Raw genomic sequence first — 16,397 nt, forward strand, 5'->3', positions numbered from 1 at the left:
TCATACTAGGTTGGAAATTGATCTGTTCTTTCTATCAAAACAGTTTAAATATCTAGGGGTAAACATCAAAAATACATATAAAGATCTTTTCAATACAATTTTGGTAACTGTATAAAAAAAATCAAACAAGATGTTAACAGATGATCTACCCTCCGTCTCATCTTAGCAGTAAGAATCAATACTGTCAAGATGAACATCCTTCCTAAACTTCAATATTTATTTCAAAGCACCTCTATACACATAAACAAACTATTCTTTAAGAAAATAGTCTCAATTTTAACCTCATTTATTTGGAATTCAAGACTTTCGTCACATTCAAAAAGTGACTCTACAGAGACCTTAAGCAGAACATTGCCTGACACATCCTAACTTTCAGTTTTATTACTGGGTGACAAATTGTGATAAAATGTCTGTGGCAAAGTACAATTTTAATAAATAATCGTGAGTCCCTGAACTTGAACTGCTCTGAGGTTGATTGAGGTGTTTGGTTGATCATGTATTCACGTGCAAATGTGAGCGGGTTAGTCAAGTGCTTCATTTACACCTTGGAACAGGTGGAGGGCAGCACTTGCACCAAATTGTTTCTATAAATTGAGCCTGCACAGCAGAAACAGGAGGTAAGAAGAAATGCAGGGTTAATGAAAAATAAAAAGGCAAAATCGAAGAGGAGCTTGTGTGAGTGGAAAAGAAACAGGCAGTTGGGAAGGTGGCTCCAATAGAAGTGCACGGCCAGTGCTTGAGGGGTAGGGGTCATTATTGCTGAGTGATATGGCCCTTAAGGCTATGCTGTGCCAGTAGACAGAAGATAGAGCAAGGCTCGGCATGGCACCCCACTGAATGCTGAGGAACTGCCAATGGGGACCCGAGCCATGTCATGGTTGACTGTGCCTGTTGGTGGAAGTCTCATCTGGCTGCAGAGATCCCATCTGGGGCAAGCAGAGCTGTCGTCAGTTTTTAGAAAGGAGGCACTGGGGCTTGGGATTTGTACAGATTCTGCCAGGGATTTTAACTTCATTCTTGTTGGATTTATTAACTGGACATTTTAACCTCCACAATCAGAGGATTTTATGGATTATTAATTTACTTGAAGATCTTTTGCACTGCACTTTGGACTGTTTATTTTTGTTTTAAATAAAAGCACTCCAACACTTTGCACCAACCCCTTGCTGACTGTGTGTGTCCTCATTTGCCCGGCTAATCCTCAGATACATTATCAACAGTTCCAGGTTCAAGAGGCACCTTGAAGGAACCAGGGATTGTGGAGCTGACCTGGACCGTCGTACAAATTCACACAATATAAAGACCTGGAAATTGCCACATATTAATGAATTTACACCTGTCTCATCAGCAATGGAAATCAAATTTTGCTGTACTTCTTTATATGCCCTGCTTTGTGCCGAAGTAAATACTAGCTTTCTTTAATAATCTAGTCAATCATCATAACCATTTCCATTCCAGATGCAATACTGGTCAGTCATGAAGAATTAGCATCTCAGCAATATATAAAAATATTTTATAGAACTTAACCTTCAACAATCCTAGGAAAAGGTGGAAAAGGACCTTTCAATCAACATTTCAGAAAAAGAGTGGAACTCAGACATCACACTTGTCCAAAATCTATCCAGGGCAAGATCCAACTTGTGAGTGTTGCCATCTACCTCCAGCATCACTAGGCCATATGTATTGGTAATGCATGGAATCAACATCCCTTTGGAAAAATTTCTTCAAATATTTATCAGAAAGCCCTGGAGTCACACTTTAACTGCTTAACTGAAAGAATCCCAACCAACCTTTAACAACTTAGTGGTTAAATGAAATTCTCGCTTTGGGGATCTGTCCCAGTCTTTTTTTTAAAAAAAAAAAAACATAGCAAGACTTAATCAAAAAAATTTAGATTAAGCCTTCATTTAGATTTTTTTCTTCTTTTGGTTCTTTCTTTCTTTCTTTCTTTCTTTCTTTCTTTCTTTCTTTCTTTCTTTCTTTCTTTCTTTCTTTCTTTCTTTCTTTCTTTCTTTCTTTCTTTCTTTCTTTCTTTCTCTTTCACTCAGGTGGGAGTTGAATTCTTATATTTTAACTTCTGTTTTATTAATTTCTCTGGTGTTCTTTATAGATTGATTTAGAATTAATTTGTCGTATTTATTCTGTAAATTGTATCTGCTTGACTGTATACTATGTTACTTTCTTGAAATAAAATGAATTTAGAATTAAAAATGGCCATTCGTTCTTATTGAATTGAGCTTTAAACATATTATAAAATACTTTGATCTTAGTTGGACATTCACAGAAGCACTTACACATGAACTTCAAGAAAGGAAAAATACATAAAACAACATAAATGTATGCACAGAGGAAACAGTCATTTATCTTCCCGCACAAAATAAGTGCACATTTTCATTTTTTTAAGGACATGATTTCTAAGTTCTGCTTAAAAAAATATCAGTTTTTTAAAGTGACTTGCCATACCTTGATGTATCACTAAGTGCTGATTCTCTGATAAAAATGAACTAGATGAGAACATGCAAACACCAAAAGAAAAACTGAAGCTGGTGTATATACTTTGCAACAGTTTTTCTATGTGGTGCACCACAATTCTTGTTTACAAATGAATGTTTCCCTTCAGAACAGATTGCATATTATTGCCACACAGGTAAAGAGTATAAACTACCAACCTTTTGCAGTATCAGAGTCTTTATTTGATCATTAACTGCTTCTGAATCAAGAACAGACAACTGATAGCGAAGGGTGACCGAAGCTATAAGTAACAACAAAAGAAACACTGTGTTAAAAAATTAAATAAACACATCCTTAGATTTTCATGCTTTTATGGTTATGATAATATTAGTGAGTAAACATTGCAGCCATTCATACTTAATGTGATTGTTATCTACACTGCAAAATAACTATTTGAACAGCTTGTGTAACAGCATTAAGTTCCGTGGTCAACACTTACCAAGGCAGGCTTGTAGCTGAATAGTTTAGTTTTTACATTTTAGATTTTAACCTGTCTCCATCCATTTCACCCTTTCAGAATTTTTAAACACATGAGTTACACAGCAATTTTTGAACAGAAACTGTGGTGGTTTATCATTGTTATTTTTACACAACTGAAAACAAAGACTCAATACCATCGAAAGATTATAGAATGATTGCTGGCATTTGAAGAATTTTTGCCATTGTATCAAGGTCAAGGTAACACATGCAGAGACATGTCACATTTGTGATGCAAAAAAAATGTATTTTATGTAAACTTCTGTTCTTTCTTTGTGCCTTGCTGATGCTGACTACATAACACATGGTCTCACCGCATGAGTAACAGGGAAGGTACATTGTTCTGAATTGATTATTTTGGGAACTCTGAATATGGTACATTCTAATTAGAAGTATTTAAATGATGTCTTACAATATGCAACACTGGTTTACAAGATTGTTTTACTTAGACTTCTAGTTGCACAGAGTGAAATATCTAAATAGAAGTTTTCTGAAAGACTAAGTGCTATTCTTTTTCTTCAATGTAAATGCAAAAGAGATGTCTTTCGAGAGACAAGGTTTTAAAAATAAACTTGGACACTTTCTGCAATGTACAATATAATAAATTGGAACAGCTCCAGAGAGAGCACTCAAGGTCTCCTTTACACTAGCACTTCAGCTCAGCTAGTAATTGTACACTACCTTGTTACTTAATGAAGGCAAATTAAGTCCATTTTTGCAACCTTAAAACCTCCCTGTGCAGATCTCTGAAAGTCCATAAACAAATTCATATTGTAAGCAGACTTTCATTTTAATATCATTAGATTGCTATGAGAGACATGGCGGTGCAGTAGTTAGTAGCTGCTACTGCTTTCTGAAATTTCCAGGTATCTAGGTTACATTTCTGGTTTGGCTACCAGTTTGGCTTTGTTGTATTTGCCTGTTCTGTCCATTTTGTGTAGGTTTTCTTGAAGTACTTAAATGTCCTCCCACATACCAAAGGGGATACTAAATTGGTTGTGTAAGTGGACTTGCAATGGACCAGCAGGGACAGTCTCTGGTTCTAAAAAACCCTGTAATGTACGAAGCTGGGGTTCAGGAAAAAGGACACATAGATTGACAAATCACCACATTTCTCTACATTATAGATTATTCTGTTATTGTAAGTGGAGGAAAATTCTGAAGCAGAAGCCACATATCTAAGCAAACAATGCTTTGTAGTAAAAGCACTATTCAAAAACATTTTCAATATATGTAGTTTTTTTTACTTTTATTGTATTGTTCAGAACATAACAGAAAATACTATCTCAAACCCGCTTTGAGCAATTGTGGATACCAGAGCCTATCCCAGCAGCACTGGGTGGCAGGAAGGGAACAGCCCTAGACAGGTAACACACTACTGCATTGCCCTGATTAGAACTTCTCAAATGAAATACAATTTAGTTTTTGGTGGTCAATTTGAAGGTTTTTTTTAGCATATTTTAATTTTTTCTTTTACAGTTTTTATTAATCTTCTCTTTTTTGTTTTTCTGTTCCCTGCATGTTTTGAAGCTAGTACATTATATATCACATATTACAATGGCTTTATTACTACTACATCATGTGAGTCATTTTGTGTCAAAGTACAGACTGAATTCTTTTTTGAGGCTTTGTTTGGCACACCTCTGAGTCATGGTTGAGGATTTAAAATAGAACAAATAAAAAGTGACCAGGCAATCAAAAAAAAAAACACCTTTCATTATTTTCTTTTATATGGTTACTGTATTGTTTGAATATGACTAATGATGTGTGCTATCAGACAGTTTGTTTATAATGAGTGGCAGAGCTGAAGGCGGCCTTTCCTTAAGGGTTTATTCAAAGGATTGTTGAAGATGTTTGCTAAGATCAGTACACACAAGTTGTTTGCATTGTTCAGCAAAGTGGAAAAGACAAAACCAAAGTCAAAGGCAAAACCAGATTTATTTCTTTAAATTAGCTATTTGCTCAAGCACAAGTTTTTTGTGTGGTCTTTCATTACTTAAAACTCAGATACTGTTTCCTGTGTGCAGCTATTTTTCAAAGTATGACAATCATGATGTTATGGGTCATGAAACATTTGCATTATGTGCCCAGTGCCTTTGAGTGACTAAGGAAACTTTTATTGCGGGATCCATTAAATTACACACAGAAAATTATAACACCCATGAAGAATGCTTAAAAAGCAATGGTAATATATAAAGCTAGACAAGAGCAATTAAAAAAAATCAAATATTCTGCATTTACAGTTATAGCTTTAGTTTTTCATGGAGAACTGTGTTTGGAACTCCAGCTTTTTGTCCAACCCTCTATTTCCTGAACCTTTTAGTACTAGGGTGTTGTACCGTGTTAGCCATTATGAATGTAGAGAAAAGCCAAGCAAAATGACACCTTTTATTGGCTAACTAGAAAGATTACAATATGCAAGCTTTCGAGGCAACTCAGGCCCCTTCTTCAGGCATTACATCTTGCCTGAAGAAGGGGCCTGAGTTGCCTCGAAAGCTTGCATATTGTAATCTTTCTAGTTAGCCAATAAAAGGTGTCATTTTGCTTGGCTTTTCTCTGAACCTTTTAGTTTAGTTTATCCCTTTCTTAAGAAGGAAAACGTGTTGGACTGAGAAGTATACTAAATTGTTTTACTTTGGGTTTCTGGTTACACCACAGAGTGAAGCCACTAAATAGAATGGTTCTGGAAGACTAAGTGCTATTCTTTTTTCTACAAAGTAAAAGTGGTAGTGCTGCTGCTTTGCAGTAAGGAGACTGTGGAAGATTGTGGGTTCGCTTCCCGGTTCCTCCCTGTGTGGATAGCGCTTTGAGAACTGAGAAAAGCGCTATATAAATGTAATGAATTATTATTATTATTATTATTATTATTATTAAATATAAAACCGATGTCTCTGGAGAGAACGTTTTTAAAAATAAACATGGTCGTGGAGAAATGTTGAAGAATTCCAGCCCTTTGCAATTCTGTCTGGCTGCAGGTTGCCCAACCCTTCTCGTCCTCTATTTTCTGAACTCAATCGTCCAATTCATCCCATTTTTTTTTAAAGAAGGACATTGTATGTGTTCTACTGAGAAGTATATAGGAAAAAAAAAATGTTCCCAAACAGTCCACAAGACTGATGTTTACTCAGTTATATTGATCTGTTTTGTAAGTCGATTTGGGTCAAAGTGTCCGCTAAGCAAATAAATGTAAATGAAAAACTGTGTTTCGATTGAAGTCAGAAAAGAAAAAAAAACTAGTGGAAGGATTTGCTGGTGAGAAGTCAAACAAAATAACAAACACGTACTTGGCATTGAGCACAAAGTAAAAAAAAAAAGTGAGTTTCCTCTAATCGGGAACGTTTTAATTACTGGTAAATGACTTGAATCGCTAAATTAGCAATACTTAAACACGGGCTTGGGCTGTACAGGAATACAAGTACCAACGTTATGTATTCAGAATACATACATATACGTATTCAGAATTCAGCTTGCGGTATGATTCCAAAAATGTATTCAAGAATACGGTTTGCTTTATTAAATATCACACTGAATATTTTAAAACTACATTTCCTTAAAAAAAAATCATGTACATTTGACCCTTCCGTACCAGCGGATCGAAAATGTTACAACAAACTTGAATTTGTTGTGCCAAGCACTACGCTAAATCCACACTAATGAAGTGATGTGTAGGCAATGGCATCCCTGCTGTAACTTCTTGGCATTTTGCATATCCTCGATCTCTGTCCAGCATTCACTGTTTGAGCATTGTTTGCCTTGCGTCTCATTCGTTTGCTTCTTGTGTTGTGTGTACGCGGTTAATTTAATGCTCAAGCACTGGGAGATGGGGTTCTAAATGAAGCCTCGCTCTCTCATACACTCTCTCTCTCTCCCTCGTGGTGGAAGCAACGGCACTGTAGATGCAGAATAGTTGGCAACACACCACTGATTCTGGCGGTTCTGTTTGCTTTTTAGGTGAGCTAAACTCTTTCGTCTAAATCTTGTTCTCGTAACCCAGTTTTCCAAAAGTGTTTGTTGTTATTTTATATTTGTTATTATTTGATGTTTTAAACAAATGCGATGTGGATGAAATGCAGAATGGTTTGCGACACACTGCTGTTTCTGGCAATTCTGTTTACTTTTTTAGCCTCCTGAGCCTAATTGCAGCCTGAAACTTGTAATAAAGTTAAAAGAGGATTTTAACAGTGACCTGTGGTTGGTTTCATTTAAGCAGGTAAGGTATGGTTACACAATGGGGAAAACGCCATCTGGGGTTTATCTTACTACGACAGACGCCAAGAATTGAAGGATTGTGTAAAAAAAAGGGTTACATATGCACCCTTTGTTTCTGTTAAAAAAATGGTTCCAAAAAACAACTAAGTGGTCAAAGCAATCCCTCAAAGGCTAAAAGGAAGCGTAAAGTGCTGTCTCTTGACGATAAAATAAAAATCTTATAACATCTGAAAAGTGGCATGTCTAGGGTTGCCAGATTAGAAAATTAGAAATACGGACACTCTTAAAATATCTCTCTCTATTACTATATATATAATTTTATATATGTCCCCTACACACCCAGACCAATATATTATGTAAAAGTAGAGACATAAGTTAAAAACATAAAGCAAGGATTTTAATGGGTTATGAGGAAAACAAAAGTAAAATAATGTGAAAATTATTTAATACAAGCTAAAAAAATTCTGTAAATGTGAAATCATTTGAAAACATGTATTTAATACAGACAACAGAGAAATATTATTTAATACAGGCAGTTAGAAAAAAAGTGGGCCATGCCAAGTAGTAACAATACACTTTGTTGACACTGTATGTTGCAATGCTGATACAGAACTGCACAGCAGCGCTGCTGGAGAGCAAAATGGTAACAGTGTCGCTGTCCTCAGCCAACCATTGCAACTGAAGAAGTTGCAAACAGGCAGCAAACACTAGTTTTCTCGTTACATTTGGGTTATTTTCATCAAGAGACTCTGAGAAAAGAAAGTATAATTACTTATAAAGTTACAACTAAGCACCGTAAGAAGATAGTAAAAATATATTTTTATTACGAAATTTGAAAATGAACTAAATACGGGACATTTGGGTGTCCCTGAAAGGTCAGTATGGGACAGGGGACAAAATGATCAAATATAGGACATGTCCTGTATATAAGGGACGTCTAGCAACTCTAGGCATGTCGCATGATTTGATTTAATACCTGAGGATGTACGTAGGTTATATGTAAATACTTATATTTTAGTGATGTTTTTAACTGGCACGTTAGTTTACCTAAAGTATGCCACGTGAAATATGCATAACCTGACTTTGCTTGATGAACAATAAAAACAGCTTCATTTGTATGTGAGACTGTTGCATTTTCAGGTCAAAATGTAATTTAAATATGTTTAACTTGTTATACCATTTTATAGTGGCGCAGTGGTAGTGTTGCTGCCTTGCAGTAAGGAGACCGGAGTTTGCATCCCGGGTCTTCCCTGCATGGAGTTTGCGTGTTCACCCTACATCTTCCTCCAGGTGATCTGGTTTCCTCCCACAGTCCAAAAACATGCAGTTTAGAACATTAGAACAGACGAGAACAGGCCATTCAGCCCAAAAAAGCTCACCAGTTCTATTCGCTTAATTGTTCAAAAAAAAAAAAAAACATCAAGTCTAGTTTTGAAAGTCCCTAAAGTTCTATTGATAACCACACTACTCAGTAGTTTATTTCAACTGTCTATGGTTCTCTGTGTAAAGAAAAACTTCCCAATGTTTTTGCAAAATACAACTCCGACTCCTAAACTACGACTTCTAAATCCTTCTCATAAGGTGTACTCTTGATTTTCAGACCTCCCATTGTGTATTCAAACCTAACATTTTTACTTCCTATGTGTAATACTTTATATTTACTGACACTAAATTTCAGCTGCCACAAATCTGCCCAAGCCTATATGCTGTCCAAGTCCTTCTGTAATGATTCAATGGATGCAAATTATCTGCCAATCCACATATCTTGGTATCATCTGCAAATTTAACCAGCTTGCTACTTGTATTCCTATCCAAATCATTTATATATATATTAAAAATAGCAGCGGCACTAGAACTAACCCCTTTGGAACACCACTTTTAACAATTCTAATAAGGTTTCGTGCACCATAACCCTTTGCTTCCTGTGTCTGAGCTAATTTTGCACCCATCTACAAACATGACCCTGAACTCATACTTTTTTTAATTTGATGCTGATCCTCTCATATGACATCTTATTAAATGCTTTCTGAAAGTCAAGATAAATAATATCATATGCTCCACTTTGATCATACCCTTTTGTTGCTTCCTCATAGAATTCCAGCATGTTAGTAAAACATGTCCTCCATCTTCTGTACCCATGCTGTTTAGAAAAGCTTAGCACACTTGCCATGTGTTGCTCAATCTTAATTCCTTCCATTAATTTTCCTGTGATGCACATAAAGCTTACTGGCCTATAGTTGCTTGGATCTACCCAGTCACATTTTTTATATAGTGGAATAACACTTGACCTTTTCCAGTCCTTCAGAATTTCCCTATTCCACAATTACGTCAGGTCAGTTTGTGGAGCATTCACTGGTACAGTCTGTTGCCACACCCACCACATAACGAAACACCTTCGAATCCTGGTTGGCAATTCCCTTAGGCAGACAGGTGGTTCAGTCCCACCATCAATCTACTGCAGCCAGGTGTTATGTGAGCGTCCCCTTGGCCATGGTCCAGTAGCTTGGGTCCTCATCAATTAGGATCCTTCGAGCTGGATAACCCTCAAGGAATTGCGCAACATGGCTGTAGTGCCATAATTGATGCTTATTCACAATGCAGGTAATGTGCCTCATTTGGGGCTCAATGAACAACCAACCGCTCGTTCGACACACAGTCAAGCCAGCGGTACTCAAGGATTATCTGAAAATACACAGTACCAAAGGAGTCCAGTCTTGTCACAGGTCACTGAATAGCGTCCATGTCTCACAACCATACCGCAAAACAGAGAGAACCAGGACTCTAAAGACTTGGACCTTTGTCCTTTTGCAGAGATATCAGGAATGCCACACACCCCTTTCCAGCGACCTCATGACCCCCCATTCTCTCCCAATCTGTCCACTGACTTTATAGGAAGAGTCACCAGAGACATGAATGTCACCGCCAAGTTAAGTAAACCTCCTGACAAGGTCAACATTCCCTCCGTGGACATTGCTCGTGGTTATATGCAAGAGATCATTAAAGGCCTGGATCTTGGTTTTTATCCAGGACACTTGCAAGCCCAGACTTCTTGCTCAGTCCCTTGAGAGCCCTGATCAGAGCCTCCACTGACTCCACAAAGATCCCAGCATCGTCAGCAAAGTCAAAATCAGTGAATCTCTCTTCATCAGCAGATGCCTCAAAGCTGCTGAACCCCATGACCCTGCCCAACACCCATTCCTACTCAACACCCTGTCAACTGAATTGAGTAGGAGCAAGGACACACCCCTGATGAACCCCAGCATCAACTGGGAAAACGCAGAGGTTCTGCCTCCACTCTGTACATTACTCACAGTACTCATGTACATGCCAGCCATGATATCCAGCAACGTTGGGGGGATCCTGCAAAGTTTCAGAATATCCTGCAGGGCAGCTCGATCAACTGAGCAGAATGCTTCAAGAAAATTGACAAAGGCTGCAAAGAAACTCTTCTGATATTCTCGTTTGTGCTTGATGAGAAACCTCAGTGCCAGGATATGGTCGATGGTAGACTTAGGTGAAAAACCAGACTGCTCCAGTTGCTGGTAGGTGAGCTGGTAATTAAGGATCCTATTGAGGATGACCCTAGCAAGGACCTTACCTGGCACAGAGAGCAGTGTTATCCCCCTGTAGTTGCTGCAATCCAGGCGATCACCCTTCCCTTTCCAGACAAGGACAAGTCCTGTTTTTCAGTCAGTTAGGATGATGCCTGTCTCCCAAATGGAAGCAAAGATTGCTTCCAATGCCAGGAGGACAGACTTACCATCAGTCTGAAGAAGTTCACTCTTGGTACCACAGATCCCTGCAGCCTTCAATACCCTCAGCTGGTTTACCACCGGTATACTCTCAGTGAGACTGAGTGGTTCACAGCTAATTGGAGGATCAGCCTCATGAACTGTGGACCCAGAGATCTCCAACATCTTAGCCAGAGGATCAGCTTTAAACAGCTGCACAAAGTATCCATCCCAGTGGGTGACATCTGCAGCGTCATCCATATGGACCATTCCATCACCCCCCTTTATTGTGAGTCAGTCACTTCCTTAAAATATGCATCTAGGGTTTATATATGTACTACCAAACCTACTTAAGAACTCAAGGGTAAATAGTATCTGGTCCTAGAGATTCGTTTGATTTCAACCTATTTAATCGAACAGTACTTGTCCCACCACAATTTCTAAATTCTAAAGTACCTCCTTAGTAGTCACTTTTACTAGAGTTTAGAAGATTCACAATTTCACGGCCTGTTTTTTTTTGTAATTCTTCTTTACTATTCCTGATGTACTTCACCTCCTTTTTGAGTGTTATTTTACTGCTAAAATATTGAAAGACTGTCTTTGGATTGTCTTTCACCTTTCAGTTATATTCTCATCAAACCATCCTTTGGCATCCCTAGTATCCTTCTTAATACTAGAATTCCTGAAGCTGGTGGCACCTCTGCACGAGAACCACCTTTTTCAACCCATGCAAACATATGCAGTTTTTAATGTCTGGAAAACATTTGGGATTAAATCACTTAGAGATCTGTACATAGACAACATCTTTGCATTCTATGAACAATTACATTCCAAATTTAACTTTCAAGCAACACATTTCTTTCACTACCTTCAAATTAGAAAATTTGTTAAACAGAACCTGCCCAATTTTCCTCACTTCCCACCTCCCTCTATGCTGTAAAAAATATTGCTCAGTTTCGAGAACTCAGACAACATTTCTGCAATATATAAAACCATTTCACAGTCCCTCCCTTTCAAAGATCCAAGAAGACAGTGGGAAAAGGATCTCTCACTCAACATCTCAGAAAAGGAGTGGAAGGTAGAATTGCAGAGAATTCACTGGAGCTCCATATGCGCAAAACATACAATTATTCAAGTCAAAATTATATATCGAGCACATCTGTCTCGCTTAAAATTGTCCAAAATGTTTCCAGGGCAAGATCCAACCTGTGAACGCTGCAATCAAGTTCCAGCCTCACTGGGTCACATGTTTTGGGCCTGCACCAAATTAACATCATTCTGAACCAAAATCTTTAATTGCCTTTCAGACAGCCTTGGTGTCACAATCCCTCCTAACCCATTAACAGCTTTGTTTGGTGTATTTCCAGATGGGCTTAAAGTGGAGAAGGACAAAGAAACTGTGATTGCCTTTACTACACTACACTATTGGCACGTATAGACTTATCTTCCTAAACTGGAAGAATCCTAACTCTCCTCTTTTAAGTCAGTGGGTAACTGATGTTATATATTATTTGAAATTGGAAAAAATCTAATTCTCACTTAGAGGATCTGTGCAGAACGTTTTCAAAACCGGCAGGATCTAATCAATAGCATTTTAGAATAAGCTTTTAAAGCACTGAGGAAGCAGATTCTCTCCCCATTTCTTTTACTTCTCCATTTATCTTTATTCATTTATTAATTAACCTATTTACTTATTTTTACTAGCTTTAAATTTTATTCTGCTGGCCATGCTCTCTTTCTCAGGGGTGGGGGTTGATTTGTTTTCAATCCTATTTTTGTAAAATCGATCTATTTTTATGAAATGTTGTGTGATTTTAATAAAATCAATAAAATTATATATAAAAAAAAAGAATTCCTGAAGCTTACCATTTTTTTTGTTGCCTCTGACTTCCTTAAATTTTCCTGATATACACCAAGAAGCTCGCTGCTCTTTATCACTGTGCTGCTAGCCCACTTTTGTTTTGCAAATGTGTGGATTAGCAGAACCCAGCCTGCTACACCCCCCACCCCCCCTTCAGTCAGATGAAGGTATTGCCCTGCTGAAATCCTCACAGCTGAAGTCAGTGAAGTGTTTAACTGAAATATCGTGATTTGAAATACATACACTTCATGTGTATTTCGTGTCTACAATGATCTGTGTAAATGTAGAATGACAGAGGAAATGCAAGGCAAGAAATGCTGAACACACGGCTGAAACAGAAAATTTTTCATATGTTTTAATAATAACGACATAATTTTGACGTGAAATATAGGATGGTGAAGCCCAAATATCCAAGAAACACTTTTGCAAAAGTTGTAACAAAACAAGTATGCTTTTATTCAAAAATAAAACCAAAGAAAAAGAAATTGCTCAATTGATATGTTGCTGAAGCCCAACTCAGTTGGGGCAAAGTAAATGACGTTCACATGCATGTGTGTGTTTGTGCATTTAATTTTCAACCAATTGTCACAGTGGTAACGCTGCACACGCACGAGTCTGTGCAGATGGCATAGTGGATAAACATTCGCTTAGTAACAATGAGATAACAGGTTTGAATCCTGGCTCTGCATTTAGTGCTTTGAGTACAGAGCTGCATATTATTATTATCACATAACAAAAACATTTGATGTGAGTTTGTTACATCCCATGTAAATTTATGGTACTTCTAAAGGATATTACTTTTCCTCCCACATGGACATTCTTATCAACAAGTCATTTGAACGATTTTTTTTATTCAGTTTTAATCTAGGATTCTTGAATAAAACTGAATTTGAACAATTTTTTATTTAGTTTTATTCTTGGACTCTTCACTGAAAAAAATCAATCAAATGACATGTTGATGTGGATGTCCACGTGCGAGGAAAAGTAACATCAACCACAGACACTGCGGTTTCTGTTTGTTCAAGAAGATACTAACAAGAAATGATTGATCTGCATTTGTGTGTCTCCTTTTATCCCTTCAGTGCTAACTTTTACAAGTACCATAAATTTATGCCGGCTATTACAGACTCAAATTAAATTTATGTTTTTATTATGTATATAATAGTAACAATAATAGCAGCTCACTGCTCAAAATGGTAAATGCGAGGATAACCTGGGATTAAACCCACAACCCCTTGATTATAAGACTGCTGTCCTTACCTCTGCATCACCTAAATTGACGTGGCCATCTCATATGGATTGAAAGTTGGACTTCGCTTTTTACACATTACCAGTAACATGTAAATCGAACAATTTATTTTTCTTAGGTTTTATTTTTGAAGAAAAGTGAATTTGTTTTGTTATACCTTTTGTGAAAGTGTTTATTTGATATTTGGACTTCAGTCTTCACACAATATACACTGTCACAGATGACTGTGGTCATTACCTGGCCGGGAGGGACCGGAAAGGGACATTAATAGCTTCCGGGGCACAAAGGGGCAGTCGCCCTGGATAAAAAGAGGACCACGGGACAAGGACAAAGAGGATTTGTACTATTGGGAACCGTGGCCTCCGCCAGGGGGCGCTTTAAGCCTCAGGAGACCCGGATGTGATTACTTCCGCCACACTTGGCAAGATGGTGGATGGATCGGCCAGGGACACCTGGAGTGCTTCCGGTTCAAAGGGCAGCACTTCCGCCACACCAGGAAGTGCTGCCGGATGGACATCATCAGCCACCTGGAGCACATCCAGGTGGGAATAAAAGGGGCCGCATCCTTTCAGTCAGGGAGCCAGAGTCGGGAGTGGGAGAAGGACGAAGCTCCCTGGAGGAGTAGAGGCGGCAAAGGACTGAAATAGTGGTGATTATTGCTGAGTGCATTGTGTGTTATGGTGGAATTGTGTTTATTAATGGAAAATAAACGTGCGTGTTTTATAAAGATGTGGTCTCCGACTGGTGGTGTCCGGGCAACTATCACAACACTTAATGTCAGCAATTTGTCAATTATTATTATAACATGAAAAAAGTTTCTGTTTTAATATGTATTTAGCATTTCTTGCCTCACATTTCTTGTCATCCTACATTTACACATATCGTTGTACACATGGAATACACATGAAATGTACATATTCCAAATAACAATACATTATTTACCTTATACAATTCCAGACACCTAACTCCCAAATAAAGAGATTTGAGCTGTGAGAATTTTGCTCCTGTCTTAATTTCAGCTGCATCGGTGGAAAATGGGACAGCAGGCTGCTTGCTGATTGTGCTGATCGACACATTTCCATAAGAAAGACGCTGATGAGGAGCTGCTAAGGAATTTAAGGTAGCCCAGCTTTATGACTTTTTTTTCGTAGGCTTCAGGGATTCTAGTGTTAAGGGTTGTCCTCATGTTCTCATACACACTATGATTCACATTGTAATTTTTTAGTCTTACACACCTTATACAGCTGTTTTTTCCTTTGCAGCTTCTTTTTTAATTCTTTATTCACGCACTGTGGAGTTTTTAAAAATTTCCTACTAATTCCAAATTTAGGTATGTACCTGTCCTGCATTACATGTAAAACATTTTAAACCTGTTCCACTGCTCCTCAGTTGTCTCCACACTTAAAAGCTTACTAGTCTATCCTTAGACTTTTCTGCATCTGCTCAGAATTTGAGTTTTAGTCTTTGCATCCTCACTCTTCCAGAACACTGACAACTGCATTATATTATGGTCACTTGACCCTAGTAGTCCAATACACATGTACGTCCTAAATTCTATCTTGATTATTAGAAAATACTAAATCTATACAGGCTTCACCCTATGTTGGTGAAGAGTCAGTGATTACTTCTAAAAACACCTGCTCTTGTGCTCTGCTGTTTGCAAGGTTATCTCAGTTAATATTTGGGTAGTTAAAGTCCCTCATGACTGTAATATCCCCCTGTAAACTTGTCTTTTTAATATTAATAAAAGGTTGTGCATTGAAATTGCTATCTGCATTGGGCAGTCTATAGCACACTCCTAAAATAACATCTCTTTTCCTAATGCTTTCCAGGCAAAGCCACATGTCCTTACTAAGAAGAGTACTTGTGTTTAAATTCTGTGTGACATAAACAGCAACTCTACCTCCTTTTCTGTTCAGTCTAGCCTTCCTAAAAAAATTTGTATCCATCTATGGTATACTCATCCCCATTTTTTTATTTAGCTAGGATTCTGTTATTGCTATAGTATCATAATTATGCTCATCTACATAAACTCCAACTCACTTATTTTATTTTTGATACTCATAGCATTAAGACAAGCTATTTTGAATATGCTACTCATTTTACTTTTACATTTAAATATTGGAATAGAATTTACATTATTATGCATTTTTATTTTTACACTATTGTTTGTTTCTCCATGTACAGTTCCTAACCTGGCCTATCCTGAACTACCCTCCATCCCATTCTCTAGTTTAAACACTCCTTGACTGACCTACTCATATGGCTCCCCGACACACTGGTGCCCCTCCGGTTTAGATGTAACCCATTGTGATGGAACCTGTCCCATCTGTTCCAAAAGGAGTCCCAGTGCCCCATA

At 37.7% G+C, this 16,397-nt stretch overlaps 1 protein-coding gene across 1 annotated transcript in view; it reads right to left on the reverse strand.

The window, feature by feature from the left end:
• Window positions 1–16,397, reverse strand: part of LOC114645459 (receptor-type tyrosine-protein phosphatase eta-like) — a 104,345-nt gene that overhangs the window by 4,851 nt on the left and 83,097 nt on the right. The window contains exon 14 of the mRNA XM_051922877.1: window positions 2,670–2,752. Within this exon, the coding sequence (XP_051778837.1) occupies window positions 2,670–2,752 (83 nt within the window). The remainder of the gene's footprint in view (window positions 1–2,669; window positions 2,753–16,397) is intronic.

Source organism: Erpetoichthys calabaricus, chromosome 2 (assembly GCF_900747795.2).
Source record: "Erpetoichthys calabaricus chromosome 2, fErpCal1.3, whole genome shotgun sequence".
NCBI lineage: Eukaryota > Metazoa > Chordata > Cladistia > Polypteriformes > Polypteridae > Erpetoichthys > Erpetoichthys calabaricus.